General features: G+C 52.1%; 1 protein-coding gene across 6 annotated transcripts in view; it reads right to left on the reverse strand.

Annotated features, from left to right (window-relative positions):
- SCARA5 (scavenger receptor class A member 5) overlaps positions 1-19,176 on the reverse strand; it is a 108,658-nt gene that overhangs the window by 36,664 nt on the left and 52,818 nt on the right. For all 6 annotated transcript variants that reach the window (XM_037024725.2, XM_037024724.2, XM_073232737.1 and 3 more), the window contains exon 4: positions 6,798-7,472. In XM_037024725.2, the coding sequence (XP_036880620.2) occupies positions 6,798-7,472 (675 nt within the window). The remainder of the gene's footprint in view (positions 1-6,797; positions 7,473-19,176) is intronic.

Genomic DNA, 19,176 nt, shown 5'->3' on the forward strand with positions numbered 1-19,176 from the left:
AGAGATGTGTCTACCAGCCAAGGAATACCATGGATTGCCAGCAACCACCGGCAGTTAGGAAGAGGCCAAGGAGGACCCTCCCCTTCAGCCCTCAGGGAGGGTGTGCTCCTGTGGACACCTGATTTGAGACTTCAGCCTCCAGAACTGGGAGAGAATAAATTTCTGTTGTTTTAAGCCACCCAAGTCTGTGGTACTTTGTTATGGCAGCCCCAGGAAACCAAAACGTGTATACGCACATCGCAGGAATCTCTTGCACAACAAATACTTGATGAATGAATGAGTATGTGACATCAGGGGGTGTTAATACACACAAAACAGCCAGGCAGCCAAGATGGAGATGTACTGATAACATTCCAAACGTTAGCGCTGTCCTCACACCCTAAGCAGAGTTGACAGCTATTTAATAATCCAATGGCACACGCACAGGGGAAAAGTTATCAGCAATTAAGAAACCCACGAGTTACACAAATCATTTAAGGAAGGATTTTGTAGCCATCTCTCGTTTCTCTATGAAGAAAAGCAAAGTAACACTGGCCATGTTGAGTTCAGCTTTCAGACGACAGCACTGAGAAGCCGAGCTGGTTTGGAACCTGCCTAAGATAAGACAGACGGGTTTCACAGCACCCATGCCAGCAAGATCCCGTTCAAGGCAAGGCACCTGAGAGAGGTGCCTGGACCTTTCACTCCATGTGCTGGCACTGGGCCGGACCCCTTTTCCCTGCCTCCAGTATGCCCCACTACTTTACACTCTTCTCTGCCCTCTCCTACCCTCCCCACGTGGAACTTGAGCGGGTCAAGGATGCCATGGGCCATATACTCTAATATGTTCTATTTGCCCTGATGACTCAACATATGGACCCTCCCAGGAGGATTTCTTGTGAAGGGAGGCTGCTGCCCAGTGGACTGCCCCTGATGGTGGGGCATCGGGGTGGCAGAGGCAATTGGAAAGTGGGGCTGAGTACAGCTATGTGGCCTCCTGGTGGTTAGGTCCTGGTTCTATAATACCTAAATAAAAATTCCCTCCCAGGCATTTGTAATGAGGAGTAAGTGGATTAAATGATGTAAGAGATATATAAGGGCTTGGTAACCTCTGAATAGCATGGTCATTCTGACCATCTGTACCCCACTTTTCATCAACTATTCTGAGATTCCTGCATATGGTAATTCTAAGCTGCACTGAAGTTCCCCTGCCGAGCTTGGCTGGGTCATTCAGGGAGAGCCAGGTCTTAGTCCCTCCTATGCACCAAAGATATAGTTTTTAAGACACAAATAAATGGTTGATGAGGGCCTCTCCTAGAGATTAACTGGGAAGAAGTTGCAGTGGATGGTAAAGGTGGGAGCTGATTTCCAAACTTCAGTGACATCCTTCGGTGGTAGGTACTGGCCCACAGACTCAGAAGATCCTAAAACGTGGCCAGTCTGACTGCCACGGGGCCTGGGACCTCCAAGGACCCTGAGCTCCAAGGGCCAAATGTTTCTTCAAACCGTCACTGCTCATGGGCCACGCATTCTTGGCGTCTGACATTTTATCATTTTCTCAGGAATCCAGTCTAAAAATTTAGAACTTGCTGTGACTCCCTGCTTTCCGCTGCCCCCCACCCCCTTATTCATCAAGGCCTGTCACAGAGGCAGCTCCCATGCCATGCCTCTGACTCTGTCCCCACTGTCACCACCCGCATCGGGCACCCCATGGCCTCATTCCCAGCTTCATAAAGGCCTCGTCTCTGGCCTCTCTCTCAGAACTGAATGAGCTCAGAGCCCCTCACAGTGCGATGGGCCACGGTCCCCTCTGTTGGAGATCCCTGCAGGTCATTCCCAACATGACCCCCTTCTTTTGAAAACTCAGTCTGATGCTTCCAGACATAAACTCTCTTCTACCTCAAGAAAAAGGTTCCATGGTGTCCCCAAACATCAGTCAAACGCTTCCCTTTCTATAGGTCCCTCTTAGCCCTGAAGCTCACCTTCACACACACCCTTCTGATCCCTTAGGGCACAGGGCAGAGCCCCCTAATCCCAGAGTTGGAAGGAGCTTCAGACATCATTGTGCACAAACTCCCCATGGGATCACCCTTGAGCCTGGGCAGGCCACCCTGGGCGCACCCCCTGGGCACTGTCACTCCTCTCAGGCTGTGGTCCCCAAGAAGGACAGGCCTAACTGCAGGGCCAGAGTCATACTCTTGGTGGCCCTGTGCCTCACACAGCACCTGGCACACAGAATCAGGAGATTCACAGAATTACTGCCAGGCAGTCATAGAAGCTGTCCGACATCAGCGGTCCCAGTGGCACCCAGATGAGCTATTTACCTTCTCCACTTTTTACGCCGTCACTTGCTCATCTTTTCTCTTGCTGAAGCGGCCAGAGCAAGAGGGTGGGACAGGAGGAGCAGGGTCTCTTCCCCGTGTTTGCAGGCATCCCCCCAGCGTACCCGCCTCCCATGGGGCTGTGCCCGGGCCCCTCTCCAGGCCTGGCCCCTGTGTGTTTCTGCCCTCCCGCAGGCTGCCTGAGAGCCATGCACCCTGGAAGCATCTCCAGAACAGTCTGCAGGATATGTGACCAAGCATTTGGGAGAAACACCAGGGTTCTTCTGAAGACCAGCCAACCGGGAGGGAAAAGCAATCCGTTCCCCCTCCTGGGTCCTGGAAGGAGCAGTGGGGCTGGGGACCTGCGTGTGCAGGAGTCAGGACAGTGACCTCCAAGGCTGAGTTACCAGGACAACTGATGAGGTGAGCCTGATGCTAAAAGAGCGGTGACTAAAATCCTAATAATAATCACCACCCCAAGAGCCACGCTAATCCCGGGCGGCTGACTGAGGTGGAGGTCCCGGATTAACTGCCCTACTCTGACTCTCTGGCATCGGTGGGGCCCTGGACTCTCGGGGCTATTACCTGTGCAGCTTTTGGGCTCCCTGGCTTCCTGCATGCCAGCCGTCCTCCCCGTGACCCTGAGCACGTGCAAGGGCAGGGGCTCTCGGCCCCACGTCACAGCTGAGGACACAAGGGCCCAGGGGTGCAGGGACAAAGCATCCCTATGTGCTGGAGGCCGAGGCCCCGCCGTTTGTGCCCGGAAGCCAAAGCCCCATCCCAGCTGCCATCCCTCTCTGAACATCCTTTGAGCTGGACTCACTCTACTACATGGCATTGTTTCCTGAAAAAGCAGCCCACAGACAAATTTACTTTGTTTCTTTTCATGAGTTAAAAGATGTATTTTCTAGTACCAGCTGGGCTACTGGCCTGGGATCTGACTTGGGTGAATCATTACCCCTCTCTGAGCCTCAGGGGCCTCAACTATGAAACAAGAAGAGTGGACTAGACGATCCCAGAGTCTAATAACCCGTGATCTGTACAATGTCCATCTAGCAAACAGAGCCCTTTCCATGCCTGTGGCTGGAGAGTCCTGCCTTCAGGCCTTCCCACTCCCGGCAGCCTCCCTCTGGCTGTCTTCTCCCTTCTAGTATGTCTCCCTCCCCTGATTATAGTCCCCCCTCCTGGCATGCCTTCTCTCTCTGACTGTCTTCCCCCGCCCCTGGTGTGCCTCCTCTCCCTGACCATCTTAGTTCTGTGCTTCCCTCAGCAGACAAATTTCAACAAACATGATTAATGCAAAATATCCAAAGCAGAAAACAGAAAGCACCGCTGTGAATGTACACAGAAGACAAACTGGAGACAAAATTCATTGAGAACAATAACAAAGCAAGAGAATGAAAACCATTTGGGGTCAAGCTCAAAAATAACACGAATAAGCTCATATTTAAAACATATACATAGTTGAGTATTCGTGGGTTCTGAGCCAGGAAATGGCAAAGAGTGGGAGAATGTGTGTGTCTGTTTAAGGACTAAGGACAGAGCTAGAAAAGCTAGGGCAGAAAGGTCACTCCAGACAGCAGTGTAGAAATGCAGGGAAACGCATCTGGTGAAACCTCCTTTATCCGAAAGCCAGGTAAGTTTCTCTCATTCAAGTTGAATGGTAATTACACTCAGATATGCCAAACAGAATTCTCTTTATTCATACCAATCAGCCCCTGACAAACAGGAGAGAGGGAGGTGGCAGGGGGTACCAGGTGCAGTGGTGGCCCTGGGAGCTGGGGGGCCACATGGGCCCCTCTGGAGAGCCAGCAGCCATTAGAATGCAAAGCTTGGGGACTGGAAGGCAGGTACCGGCAGGGCTGAAGTAGAACTTTCAGCTCAAGGGAACAGAGTGTGAAACTGTGTAAGAACCATAGAAAAGACTAGTTAGGGGGACTCCACTGCAAGAACCTTTGCAAATGAATGACCTGTACAAGGAGAATGGGCTGGGAAATTAAAGAATCAGGACGCAAGGTGTTCAGTGAGGTCCAGGAGGCTGCACCAGCAGGGAGCCAGGGGACACTTGCGGACCAGAGGAGGAAGGGATGGAGGCCGAGGGGCACCTCTCTGCTCTGTTCCCCGCTTGCAGCCGGCCTCTCTCCCTGGAAAGCAGGATGGTCAGTCTCTCTTTCAGACCTCAGCCTGGCCATTTGCCAACTGCACAAGACATGGTGGGAAGGTTCTTCAAGTCTCTCATGCATAAGACAGAGACAATAATACCTTTTTTGCAGGATGTAAGGACTAGCGGCCTTTAATGTCTATTCAGAGAATTAATGTTGACAAAACGTCTGGCTCATAGTAAGTCATAATTCAGTGCAGCTGCTAATAGTAGCAAGTACTCTGCTTTGAGCAGAGGAGGTCAAGGAAAAGAGAAGACAGGAATAGCTAAGATCCTAAGAGTGTGGATTTGGAAGAAGAAATTCTGCCTCCTGCCCTCCTTTGATTTCTGAGAGGTGAAAACTCAAATGCTCCGGGGCGAGAAAGCCAATCCTCCGATTGCTCAGGTCCCAAACGCCCCAGTTATCGCACAAACATCATTGAGTCCCTGTACGTATATTGTGCCATTAGGCACAGGGACGCAGGGAGGAACAGGTGAGGGTGGACATGGAGTAGAATGAGCGCTGGGAGTTGGGTTAACAGTGCTGGCCTGGTCTCTGAATCATACTCTCAAATGGGCAGATCTCACAGCATCCAAGTTCTATCCTCCTCACTCACGGAAGCTGTTGAGATCAGGCTGGGGAGACACATCGTCACCAGCTGTGTGGCCTTGAGTAAACCAGGCATTTCCTCCTGGAGCCTCAATGATTTTTTTACAGGAACCCCACCTGCCTCAATAATAAAACCTTCTTTCAACCCTCACAGCTGCACTTGGGGGCCCACTTTAAGATAAACTAATGCCCCCCAAAAGGACCCTGTGAAGGGAGAGTACTATGCGAATCAGAGGCGCCATCATTACTGCTTGCAGCCCTGGTGAATGTGGCAACTCTGAGGAGAGAGACTTCAGTGAGATAGAGAGGCCAGCGGGGTTCTTGGAGGAGGTGGGTTTGAGTGGGGTCTGAAGGATCAGTGAGCTTGGGTGATGGTGACGAAGAGGAGGAAGGAGGCATTGCAGGAGGAAGAACAGCCAGAGTAAAGCTTCAGGAGCGGGGAAGGCGAGCTGTGTCTCTGGGGCAGCGACAAGACAGTTCCACTGGACTGGAAGCTTCACACAGGGCAAGGGTGCAAGCTGGCCATCTATGGACCATGTACAGCCCACAGAGTTACACAGTTAAAACCTTCTAGAACATTCCGTGTTTCTGGTTTCTCTTGAAAAGTGGGAGGACCTTGCGCATGCCAGGTGCACATTCCAGCCTGGCCAAAATGGGCTGGGACCTGCCATAGCCCTATGTCTTCCTGATCCCAAGGCCACTTTACTCATTGACGTTGCCCACCTGGTTCTGTGTGCAGCTCCTGTATAAGGGAACAGTCGGGGGACAAGGCAGGCAAGATAGGGTGGGCCAGATGTGTGATGGGAAGCACACCAGGGATTGGAAAATCCTGGGTCCAAATCCTGGCTCCGTCACCTCCTAGCCAGCGACCGTGAGCAGCTTCCTGAATCAGTACTCTTGCTGGTTTTAAAAGACACCATATGAGATACACTTGGCACGGTACCTGACAGAGTAAGTGTTCAAAACAGTATTATTACTGTCTACTGTCAGGCTAAGAGGCTTTTAATGAATCTAGCAGACCTTCAGGAGCCACGAGGCAGGAGGTGGTGCGGGAACCATGTATGTCATGAAAGGTGCCTCTGACAGTCACGTGCAGGGCAGCAGGAGAGGGGGCCGGGGACCAGCCAGGCAGGGCTGGAAGAGAACGAAGTGGGCTCTAAAAGCTCTAATGTTGTGGGACCCGGGCAAGAGTACAAATGGAGGCCTGTACCTTTTGCCATTATATTTAAGAGTTATAAATGAAGCTAACAAATTATTAAATACCTTCTTCCACCTATATGAATGTAACAGCCTGGAAGGCCAGGTTCATATCTAGAATTCTCCATCTCCTTGTGGCTGTACCCATTGGAACAACATGACCCTGGAGGGGAACCTCCCATTAGGTGGGTGAGCCTGCAGCCTGACCCCCTGCTCTACCCCCAGCCAGAAACTCTTGGAGGCTCCAGCTGACACACCCAAACTCTGACTACCCTGTCCTCATTAGCCATTGGCCATTCTCATGCCTGGGGATGTGGGCACTGTGTGTATTCTTGTAGGGAGGTGGATTTAACCCAGGAGAGAGACACGGGCATAGGCCTTGTGGGAAGAAAATCCCAGGGTCCTGACAGGGTGGTATGGGTTCCCAATGGAAGGGGGGCTTGGCAAGGCAGGGAGTACTCCCGGGCCTCTGGGAAGGGGTGCACAGGAAGAATGCCTAAACAAGACCGGCCCGGGCAGGCCCTGCGGGCTCCGGTGAGCAGGAGGGTACCTGTGGCAAGGGAGATGTTCCTCAGCGCGATGGAATGCTCCCAGTCCTTGAGGCGCAGGTCCTCCGTGACCGTGTTGAGCATGGCCAGCTCCTGCGTGAGCTGCAGCTCCATGCGCATGTGCACCAGCCGCATGCGGCGCGAATCCTCGCTGGCGTTGCTCACCAGCACCTGCAGGTCGCGTAGCCGCGTGCTGTGCAGGGCCACGTCGTAGGACAAGCTGTGGTTGAGGCCGCGCAGCGCGCCGCCCACGTCAGCCAGCTCCTCGCCCAGGACACCCACCCGGCGCGCCAGCCCGTCGAGCAGGCCGGCGTGGCGCCGCAGCAGCAGCTGACTGCGGTTGCTCTCCACCTGCAGCTGGTAGAGCTCCAGCTGCGCCGCGTCGCTCTGCTGGCTGGTGAGGTCGCGCAGCAGGGCCACCGCCTGCTCTGTCTGTGCCGCCTGCGCCTGCAGCCCCCACAGCGCGCCCTCCAGCCGCTGCACGGCGCTCGCCAGCGCCAGCAGGGAGTCCGACTGGTTCTGCAGCGCGTCCTGCACCTTCCACACCTGCTCAGTCAGGTCCGCCTGCAGCGGAGCCTGCAGCAGCCGCAGCTGCAAGTCCCGGAAGCTCTCGTTCAGCCGGTTCACGTCCCGAGTCAGCGCCTTCAGGTCGTCCGGGGAGCTGCGAGGCCTGGACACTGCAGAGGAGGAGGGGACACATGAGCGCCACTGGCCAGGTCCCCGGGTCCCAAGAGGCAGCCCGACCAGAGCCGGGCATGCAGCAGGTGCTCCAGAAGCGCAGATGAGGGGAAAGCAAAATGGGCACCGCACTAAACCAGCGGTCCCCAAATTTGTCTGCCCATTAGAATCACCTGGCCAGGCGTCCCACCTGCAGAAATTGCATTGAATTTTTTCAGGGTGTGACCTGGGCTCTGGGATTCTTTTAAAGAGCCTGAGATAATTCTGAGGTGCGGACAAGTTTGGGAACCGCTGTACTCAATCTAACTATTAGGTAGGAAGCTGATCCATAAGAAATGGTCATTGCCATATGTTGAAAAAGGTCAGAAATCAGCAGTTTCCCCGGGCTCACCCCACAATATTGTGTGGTTATCCTCTCAACCTCGGGGCAGGCCTTTAATTATCGCTTTTTAGGGCAAGAGCAGTTAGAGTTGCCCATGGTAGCACAGCAAGTAAGCTGTGGAGCCGGATTCCGACACAGAGCGCCTCCTTGCTCTAGAGCCCAGGCGCTTCCTACGAGTCTTCGCTACCAGCACTGCCTGGAGGAACCAGGCCAGAAGCAGACGCAGCGGCCCTAGGCAACACGTGCATGTCCCAGCCTCCTGAGCTCAGGGTCCCATTCCCTCCTGGTCACCTGCTGCAGCCAGGGCCCCTCTGGGCAGGTGCACATGCTTCCATATGCATACCCCTCTCCCCCACCTCCTCCAGCCCTTCTCTAGATGCCCCGTTTCCCTCAGGCAAACAACCCATTGCAGTGACTTCCCACCCTCTCCACTTGGAGAGGTTTCCTTTTCTCCATTACAAGCAGCTATTTCACAATGCTAAGGGGAGGGATGAGCATCTTAATGGTTGTCCTCTAGCTTCCGGGGCCTCCTGGAAGCTTGGGGACTGCAGGAACTCAGGTACACAGCAAACCCTGGTGGTGGGGTGCCTAGCGATGCCTGTTGTCTGTCTGCTGTGGACTGTCCACAGCTGTCCCCCTATTGGCTCTGCACAGGACAGAAATGGAAGCTAGTAGTTGGAGGTAGAGAAGAAGAAACGTTGAGGGAATTCTGTCTTGGGAATCTTAGAATGCAGGGAACCAGGGGACTTGGTACACAGCCTATTCAAAAGGGGGTCATAGGCATGAGTGCCTGGCTCATGCACCAACCGGCTGCCACAATCCTTCAGCGGTGCGGAAGTACCCAGTGCTTATGGCGGCCGCTCTGGAGGACAGAAGTCATTTCAGATTTGATTCAGACGCTCATAGCACTAGATGGACCTGGGCGTCTCATCCAACTTCACCCCGCCCAGTGCTTCCAACTCCAAGGAAATCACACTGCCAAGTGGCCGCCCATCCTCCACTTACACCCATCTGTCCACAGTTTAGTTCTAACTGCTGGAACATTCTACACTCTGGTCAGACTTGAAATTTGCCTCCTCCTCATTTCTATCCACTGATCCTGCCCTCTGTGAAAAAGAGCTAGAGAAACCTTTTTTTCACAAGACAGCTCTTCAGAATTTTAAGACAGTTATCACATCCTTACTAAGTGATAACATTTCTGGTTTAAAATCTGGAATTTCTTCATCCGTTCTCTCCCATGACCAAATTCTAAGCCTCCAAACATCCCAGCCAGTCTCTAATGTACATACCGTCTCTAATGTACATACCCTAGTGTGTTATCATTCCCTTCAAGGGGGGTGCTTGATTTAAATGTGTTTTTTCTCGGGTGTGGACAGACTGGGCACAGTGGGGTAGAAGGATCATCTCCTTTGTTCTGGGCATGAGACCACTATTAATGTGGCCCAAACTGGGCTCTGTTTAGGTTCATCTGAACTTTCCCTGACTTTGGACATTGGATTGTGGCCTATGCAGTCTTTGGTGAACATTTTCCCCAATTTACAGATGAATAGACTGAAGCCAGCAGAGCAGAAGCCATCTGCCTGACGTCATGCTACCTGACTCCTGTCAGCGGTGCCCGCCACTACTGTGGAAGGTTAGTTGAAGACCTGTCAATCCAAGTAAAGGTTCTGGAAAAATGTATCTGTGGCCCAATCAGAACCCAAGTAACCACAGGAATTGTCTGCTTGAGAAATCCTCATAGGCCGGGACTTGATTTTAAAACCAGTGCACTTGCCAATATTTGACCCAGATTGGTTGACAAATATGAGGCAGAACTGTGGGCCACCAGAAAGCCTGATTCAGTGTCAGTCTCTGCTCATGATGCCCCCGGAGCTCAGAGAGACACTGCAGCTTATCAGCAGTGGGAAGAGCCCTCCGAGTTTTGCAAATTCTGGTTTTAACATTGGGATTGTAAGAGAAGGAGCACAACCTACTTGATTGAATTCAGAGGACTGATTCAGGGCAACACGGTGAGCTAGGCGATTTCCTTTGCCCCCTCTCTCTGCCAGCCCCCGTAGTCCTCTCCCCTCTTTGAGTGGTCCCTGTGCCCGACTTGTGCCCTCTGCCTGGGAGGCCCCTGGCCCTGCCCATCAGCGCCCTCCTCTTGGAATCGACCACCCCTAGAGCCCCTTCTGTCTTTCTGGGAAACTGGGCTGAAACTTGCCCATATGGTGATTGCTAACAGTCAGCTAACCCATCCCAGAGGGTTCATCTGGGCCTTTTATTATTGCTCATTGCACAACCAATATTAACATAAGTTCGAATAAAAGAAAGAAAAAAATTCTTCCACAATCCCACGACCTCCAGCAAAGCACAGTGGTTTCCCTTCTGTTTTCTTTTTCTAGAGCCATCAATATGCATACCCAATCTTTACAATTTGATTTCTGGCTATTTGGTTTTTTTTTTTTTTACCTAATATAATTATTTCATAACCATTTCCCCATCCTTCTCTCTTATAATTATAGGTTCGATGGTCACATGAAAGTCCATCAAGGGATGTGTTTCTAGTTTAGTCATTCTCTTACTGTTGAATATTTTTTCTCAATCATGGAAAATAAATGCAGCAAAGTTTTTCTTCTTTTGACATTTTTTCCTAACAGTAAATTCCCAGAAGTTGGATTAGTAGATCAAGACTATAGATATTTTTTTGACTTGAAAAATTCCAGCCAAATCACTTTCCCAAAAGTTAGACCTATTTACGCGTGTATTATAGATTTTTAAACATGCCAGATTCCGTGAAACCTTGGTGCCCTGAGCATCACAACTTACGAATTGTTCATTTCACTGATGTAAAATAATACCTTGTTATTGTTTTATGTCAGGATATTTGCATCTCCAAAGTGGCCTTTTCAAGGCAATGCATTAGCTCAAAGGAATGATTTACACATTTTAGGTACCCAGGCTAATCAGAACAGAAATTACTTGGAGGACTAAGTACCCTTTGGGCACCAAATCATGTTGTATGAGCCCAGCACAGCCTCCCTTTTTGGGGATCACTTACCCACCCCCGAAATGAATTATCTCCTTCCAACAGCCACAGTGTGTTCTCAGCTCACAGCATCACCACCACCCACCCTCTTCCCCTGTTTAATTCCTTCCAGATGTGTGCTGTCCTCAACAGGGAAAAATTCTTCCTTGAGTGTGACTCTCTTAATCCATGTTTATGCAAACTGTTCATTTATCTCTCTGCCTGGCGTATTTACTTTTAATGTGCTTTAATTATTCTTCAACTTTTATACATTCACGAAGGGGAAAATAAATTACAGAGTAACAATAATAAATGGCATTTCCTGAGTACTTACTATATGCCAGGGGCTGTTCTAAGGGCTTTCCATTTTAATACATTTAATCCCATAACAACCCTATGAAATGAGTATTATTATTATCCTCCTAGGCCAAACAAGGAGACTGAGGCGCACAGAGGTTAAGTAACTCACAAGGTCACACAGCCAATAGCCTGCGGAGACTGACTTTGGGCCCTAGAAGTCTGGTTCCAGAGCTCCCAGCTCTTGACTGCTTTTCCATGCTGCTCAAAGGGTGGAAGGCACAAAACAAACTTTTTACAAGACACACAGAAATTAAATAAGCTTTGAAGGTAGTGAGTTTCCCATCATAAACCCAGGCTGGAGTCAGGCTGCTTGGCCGCAAACATATAGAGATTCAAATTCAGATTCTGATTGGTATTCATTGCTCAATACTAATCAATGTGTTAATGTCTAATTTGTAATACTATATGATTAAAGTGTGGGTGTCTGCCTCAGGCCATGCCCTGGGCTAGGGGTTTGCATACACCTCCTGCCCCGTTCTCATCTGCCTTCCCCCCTACACACTGGCCCCAGGTCAGTTCCCTGTTCTGTAATTGTCCTTTAGGTCCATGAAAAAAAATAATTATGTCTTGGTTAAGTCAAGGTCCTCCAGATGTGACACACCAGAGAGGCCGTCTTCCCCAAACACACCAGGCATAGTGCAAAGCCATGGGCAGAGGCCCGCGGCAGGGCGGAGCAAGAGGCTAAGTGCTCTGTTCCACGGTTAGTAACCAAAACTGGGCATTGGTGTTAATAACCCTTTATCTCTGTATAAAAGTTTGTATCCATTGCCCCAATTAATTTTCAGCATATCTAACCTTGGGAGGTAGGCGGGGCAAGTATTCATAATCTCATGTAGGGATAAAAACTCTAATTTTCCATGGACCCCTGAGAAGTCAGGAGATTGCTGGAAGCATAAAATAAGGAGAAACGGGGTCATCTGTCCCATAGTCCAGGACCCTGTCCTCTACACCTGCTGCTGGCAGGGGTCAGTCACGTGCCAAACTCCAACATTCATATGGGGAAGCAGGGCAGGAGATGGCATTTATTTGCACTCACTATTTGCCAAACTCCATGTAGTGTCTTACGAGAAGTCGCTTCATTTACTCCTCCCAACAAGCTGGTGAAGTAACTGTTATCCCAGGTTCGGACAGAGAAGCTCAAGAAGGGGGCAGAGAGTGAAAGCAGGCCCAGGCTGCTGGTCTCGGGTCCCGCTGGCCTCACTGCCCTTCCTCCTCAGCACAAGCAGCCCAGGGCGTCTCTCCCCTTTCTTTCCAGGGCAGCACTGATGGCTGGCACGGGGGGCCCCCTGAGCTGAGGCCGTGCACCAGCCCAAGAAGCAGGAGGGACGTGTGGGAGGCTCGGGAGGGTACAAGGTGGCCCTGGGGAGTCTCATGGAGGCGGCCCACGGGAGACAGATGCCAGAACGCCGTGCTCCTCCCAAGCCTGAAGGCAGATAGCATCACCATTTTATAGAAGAAACACTGACAGGAGAGTGATTAAGTGACTCAGTCAAGGCCACCCTACCAGTAGGAGGTGGGCCCAACCAGCTCCAAGGTCAGGCTGCTTTCTTTGCCCCACACGGGGGTGCTGCCTCGCCTTTATTAGGTCAGTGATAAAGGAAGGCCCGTGGGTATCAGAACTCTTAGGACATCATATCAAGGGCAGAGCAGGGCAAAGCCGGAGGCCAAAATGAACCCGCAAGGCATTGTGGGAGACGCTTAGTGGTATGACCCCCGTGCAGTCACACTGGACCCTGCGCTCGGAAGGGCTCCGTGCCTGGGGCTTAGTGCTCTGCAGCCGCCCTCTCGAAATTTTGGATAATTTTATCTTTGAGTCTGTGTGTTGTAAGTGAAGGCTGATGGGGCCTGAGCCTCGGCTTCCGTGCAGCCGCACCTCCCGGCCCCCATCACCAGCCTGGGATGAGACCTCTGCCTCCTGCTCCCGCCCAGTGGCCCCTGCCGCCTCCCCGCTGCCCCCAGTGGGGGTGGATGTCCGGGTCCAGTGGGTTCCTGTGAGGCTCTGCCCTCATCCCCGGGAGTCCCGGTGCCTGAGGGAGCACAACACTAACCAGCAAATAAGAACCACCTGATGGGTTGAAAGTGATCACGTAGGAAACAGCTTTTTCTTGCTGTGGGGACCGGAAGCCCGGTATTTTCATGTGCGCCAGGCGCTGCACATTGTGGCTGATCCTGCAGAAAGCTAACAACTGTCCATCGTCTGGGGCCCACGGAGCAACCCTGAGCGGGCGAATCCCAGGCGGGCCTGTCTCAGCTTGCTCAGGCTCAGGCTGCTGTAACAGAGTGATGCAGGCTGGGCTCCAACAGTGAACGTCACTTTTTCACAGTTCTGGAGGCTGCGAGTCCAAGACCAGGATGCTGGTTGGCTTGGTTTCCCCTGAGGCGCCCTCCTTGGTGTGCTGATGGCCTTCTTGTTGCATCCTTGCCCCGTCTTTCCTCTGTGGTCTCTGGCATCTCTTCCTCCTCTTATAAGGACGCCAGTCCCACTGGACCAGAGCCCCACCCTCATGACCCCACTTAAGTTCAGTCACCTCTTTACAGGTCCCATCTCCAAATATAGTCCCCTTGGGGGGCAGGGCTTCAACCAGTGAATCTAGGGGACACAGTCGGTTCACAACAGTGTCCTAACACCACTTCCGCCCCACCCCACCCGCATTAGCGGGGGCGGCCAGGCATAGAGAATGGGTTTCTGCTGCCCTCTCAGAGTTCAGGGAACGATCTTCAGGAAGAGCAGGCGTAACGTACTCTTCCGAGCAGCTGGGCCAGTGAGAAGCAGCCAGAACAAGGGGCTGGTTGAGGGGGGCAGGTTTGGGACACACTGGGTTTGGGGTTCCTGAGGGACCTCCGTGTAGGGAGGCCCGAAAGGCTGTTGGAATATGGGCCCCAACCAGGACAGAGGTTGAAGCTGGAAGTGCAGATTTTGGGGTCTCCAGCCGTAGATAAATGTTGATGTCGTGCAAATGCATGAGGCCAACCATGAGGAAAGGCTAAACCTGGGGGTGAGGTTGGGGCCCTGAGGAGACAGGAGAGGGTCTGGAGCTGCTGAGGGGCGTTAACAGACATTCTGCAATGTCACCCCCAACAATGAGCCCCCTCCGTGCAAGGGAGGCACAGGTCTTTCAGTCTCCTCAGTATCTGGGTGCCGAGTTCAAATCGCCAGCAAAGGCTTGTGGTGACCCTGAAGCCTTGCAGGTTGGTCAAATAAATGCCCTTTGTGGCTGGCCATGGATGTGAGGCCGCGAAGAGAGAGATGGACCCGGGAACAATGCTCAGCCTTCCAAGGGCCTCCACATGGCTCTTACTCAATAGGGCCATGGACCAGTGGCCACTCACTTCTGAATGGGACAGGGGAAGTTTCCTGGCAGGTCCAACCCAGAACCCCAGGGGACCTCAGTTTACATCCACGGGGAAACCATCAGGTCTTATGGGCGACCTTGAAAGGACTGCCTCAAGAATCAAGGTCAAACTGGTCCCTCTTCCTAGAACGCCTTGTTTTCCTATAACTAGTCTTAACCATCATTCAATCACACCTCTTCTAAGAAGTCCTCCCAGAGCCTTCTCTACCCCAGGTTGAATGAAGTGCTTTGCTTTTATCTCTACTGTCCTAACAATCCCCATGAAGGGCAGTGCCAGAGCAAGTTGTGCCCCTTACCCTCTCCCATCTCCCCGAGGGCTCCAGGAGGGCAGGCACCTCATCCAGGCACGCACAGTAGGTACATTCAAGGAATTGAGTGTGCAAGGTGAAGGCAGAGTTTAAAGGAAAATAACTCTGTTAGTATGACTTAAAACCAGAGTGCTGTGGTGAGATGAATAGCGGCCCCCCAAAATTCACATCCTCCTGGAATGTGGTCTTATTTGGAAATAGACTCTCTGAGGCTGTATTTAGCTAGGATGAGGTCTTACTGGGTCAGGGTGGACACTAAGTCCAGGGACTGGAGCCCTTATACAAAGAGGAGCAGATACCCAGAGGCACACGCACAGAGAAGTCCATGCAGAGACGACGCAGGGGTGGGGGCCCCGCAGCCAGAGGAAGAGCCACGGGCTGAAGCTTGGAGATGTGCGTGAAAGAGACTCTCCTTCAATCCCCAGAAGGACCCGACGCTGCTGACACTGTGGTTTTGACTTCTCGCCTCCTGAACTATGAGAGGAACTTTCTGTTGTTTTAAGCCACTGAGTTCACGGTGCCTTGTTATGGCAGCCACAGGAAACCAATCTGGTGTCCAAGGCTTGGCGTTCAAGGAACAGCTCTAGGCAGGCGAGAGGTGTTGTTCAAGTGGAGGACAGCACGAGCAGGCTGCTCCGGTGGCTGGGAACCAGTCAGGAGGAGGTTTCACGGGAGAAGGGAATGGGGACTGCTGTGGACTGGTCTGTGGCCCCCTACAATTCATATATTGAGTCCTGATCCCCCATGCGATTATGTTTGAGGTGAGGCCTGGGGAAGGTGACTAGGTTTGGATGTGGTCATGAGGGCTGGGTCCTTACGGTGGGATTAATGTCCACATAAAAAGAGAAAAAGCGGGAGTGCCGTCTCCCTCCACCGTGTGCCAGCCAGGAAGAGGGCCTCTCCAGAACCCAACCGTGCTGCACTCTGACTCAGGCTTCCAGCCTCCAGACCTATGAAACGTGCATGCAGGTTGCTTAAACCACCCAGTTCCTGGTATTTTGTTACAGTCGGAGCAGAGAAGGCAGGGGCCTCCATGGGTGGTCTGAGTGCTTCAGCAGGGCCTTCACGAAGGGTGGGTCTCGAGCTGGCCAGGTGGGTGTCATCCAGAAGGACCACCTGCAGGGTGACAGCATCTCAGCCACTGGCCTGGAGTCTGCGGGCAGGACCGTGGGGTCTAGCCGCCGGGAGATCTGGGAGGGGCAGGCAGAGTGAAAGCACCAAAGCAGAAGCTGGTCTTGGGGCTGGAGACATCAAGGGGACAGCTGAGACTCGGAAAGCCCAGGACTCTGAGCTGACACAGAGGCAGGGAGAGCCCCAGGGGCCCTGGTCCTGCAAGGACGAACATCGGGGTTCTAGAACTGGGCCACTCGCCCTGGAGGGCAAGGCCGTTGCTCAAAAGCCGCCTGTCCTGGGCCGCATGTAGGCGTGCAGAAGGGCTGAGGCAGGAGAAATAAGGCAGATGGGGAGGGGAGGTATTGGGAGATATTCCCAGACTCAAAGAGGGGGCAGCTGATCAGCAAATCTTTGGTGAGCTTATTTATTTTTATTGACTTACTTATTTTGAAGTACTGTATGCTCTGGTTTCTGGCTCAGCAGGATGCCCAGCATCAACATTTACAGTCTGGGGACTGAACTGTCCTTTGCCTGTGGCCCCAGAAGCCCCCTGTGCACACACAGGTCGGGGAGGGAGGCAGGGGCTTGCAGCCGCAGCAGAAAGCAGCAGGACACCCTTCCAGAAAGAAGCGGGACACACTCTCTGTCTCTGCACAGGTGGCCTGTGTGTTTTGACGCCCTGTCAGTTTGGAGCTCACCAGAAAGCGGCTCCCGGAGCCCCAGGTTTTACCTGCATAGGTATGATATCCTGAGGCCCACCTGCACTGGCCTTTGACAGTTTGGAAACTGGGAGGTTCTCTAAGTGAGCAAACAAAGGCAGCTAATTCTAGACCTAGATTCGACAAACAGGCCAAGAATGAGGACTGCCTACCCACTGGAACGGGGTAGGCTGTAACCCAGGCACCCATCCTTACAGAGACCCTGTCCCTGGCACACTGGTGGGCACTAACTGAGCTGGAGAAGGCCCAGAGCACCTGCTGGCTAGTGGCCAGCTGGTGGCCACAGAGATTCGTATTTGGATGGCCCGGCACAACCTCAAAGGACGAAATCCCCCCCTACATGGCTATTACTTTCCCCAGAGGTGCGTCTGGATACCATGTGCTTCTGGCCCAAGTATTCCCTCTCGTGGCCCAAGCAGGCAGAGTCTCTGCTAATTCACTGCTGATTACTGTGGAAATGAAAGTCAAGGTGAACTATAAGTCAAAAGGCTTCTAGGGACAGACTGTCCTCCACTTTAGAGGCTAGAGTATCTGAAAGCATTACCAGCAATGTCTGGAAACCCGGTGCTCTGAAGGAATGCCTGTACCTAAGAGGAAAGAGATGAATTCTTTGTGAATTCAAGAGTGGAATTAGGGGCTTGCTACTTAGAGACTAAGATGGTGCCTCACATAGAACCTTGAACCAGCTGGTGGTTGATCATGAGTTGTCAAGTGAAAAAGCAAATGATTGAAAATGGAGACTGTTATTTCTTCTCAGAAATAGAAGAGCTTGGCTGACGGGCATGGACGGGGCAGCTCTCGGACCATGCCTCACCCTCTCTCGGCCCACTTTTATTCCAGCCAGGGCTGCAATGCCCAACTCCAGGCAGGAAAGCCCTGGCAGCACCTTGCTTCCTGCATACCTCTGACCCTTGCTTTCCCCCCACAGGGCTTCTGTGGCTTCTCAGCATCAAGGGAACCACCTGCCCTCGTGGTGCGTGGTCTTGACCCTCAGGGGAGCCCGACCTAGGGGGCAGGAGCTGGTGAATAAATGCTCTCCACAGGCAACTCTGCAGCTCTTGCTACAGAGCTCCTTAGAAGTCCTGGCAGGACTGACCCCCAGTGGCCACAGCAGAGACAGACTCAAGGATCCATCCTAGCATGTTTTCCCATCTTCCTGGCCTCCCCAGCCCCAACCCCTGCACACTGGGATCACTTCCAAGTCTTGGGCTCCAGTTTCCATAGAAATCCCAGGATAAGACAAGAGGACCCCCTTTCTCCCTCAGCACAAAGAGGCCAGTCCTCTTGCCATCTTCCTTTCTGCTCTTTGCTTCTTCACACCCCAATCCCCCATTGTTCCAAGGGGCCACTAATAAGTTCAAATTTAGGATATTCATTTGTTCACTCACCTATCTGGTCACAAGTATGTGAGCTGCTGACTCACTCTATGGGTCCAGGGCATGGTAAACACAGAGCAGCCTAACATGCAACCTTTCCTATTGAGAAATGTACTTACTTAGAAAACTGCACAAAAAAAAAGGGAACCTGTTTTAAAACTCTGCTGTGCTGTTTTGGAATGTCCATTAGGAAAAGAAAATGCCAAACCCAATATTAAGATTATCTGAAGAAGTTGGATACAATCTGTGTCATTAGTGAACATTCTTCAGTTGTTGGGGTGTCGGGAGAAATGGTTTCTGTCTGCATTTTTGTCAGATGTCTCTGTCAGTGGTGTGGGGGATGAACTGGAAGCATCAGGACTGGAGGGGGAAACGGGGAAGAGGCGGTGGTCCTGGTGACAGAGGAGGGCTGTGAGGCATGGCCATGCCTGTTAGGATGGAGGGGAGGGACACACACAAAACACGATGAAGAAATGACCGTCAGGGCCCAGCGGCCCGTGGAATTGGAGGCTGAAGAGGACTTTGGTCCTGCTGAACGATGCGGTGTTTGGTGAAAGGACATCCTCAGCCCTGTCGGATGACTATGCTAGTGAAGACCAGCAGCAGATACAAAGCTGGCAAGACTAATGTTATTGATGACAAAGTCAAAATTATCTGAAAAGATGTAATTTCCCAGGAGCAGGTAAGAAGAATACATATAAAAGGGACAAGTGTGGCACTTTGCATTTATACTCAGAGTCTGAAGGAGAGCCCTGGATTTAACACTAGTTAGCTCTTATTTGTCAAATTCCTACTGTGGGAAAAATGGAAGTTTCTGCAGCCAGGATCCTCACCGGACCCTAAACCACTTGATGATGTAACTGGCCTGCTGCGAGGCGACTGCTTCCACACCCACAGGCAATAAGCTATTATTGACTGAGTCACTGTATAAAGAGCTCCACCCAGTGGTCTGGGCAGAGGCAGAGATGGAGGTGGATTATGGACCTGCAGACTGCTGGGTGCAGATGTGATTCTAGGGCTCAACCGTTCGCTGCTAGAGCAAAGCAGGGTATAAACCCTCTTACCCCCAGAACATTCCATTGTCA

The sequence above is a fragment of the Manis javanica genome, chromosome 3 (assembly GCF_040802235.1).
Source record: "Manis javanica isolate MJ-LG chromosome 3, MJ_LKY, whole genome shotgun sequence".
Lineage (NCBI taxonomy): Eukaryota > Metazoa > Chordata > Mammalia > Pholidota > Manidae > Manis > Manis javanica.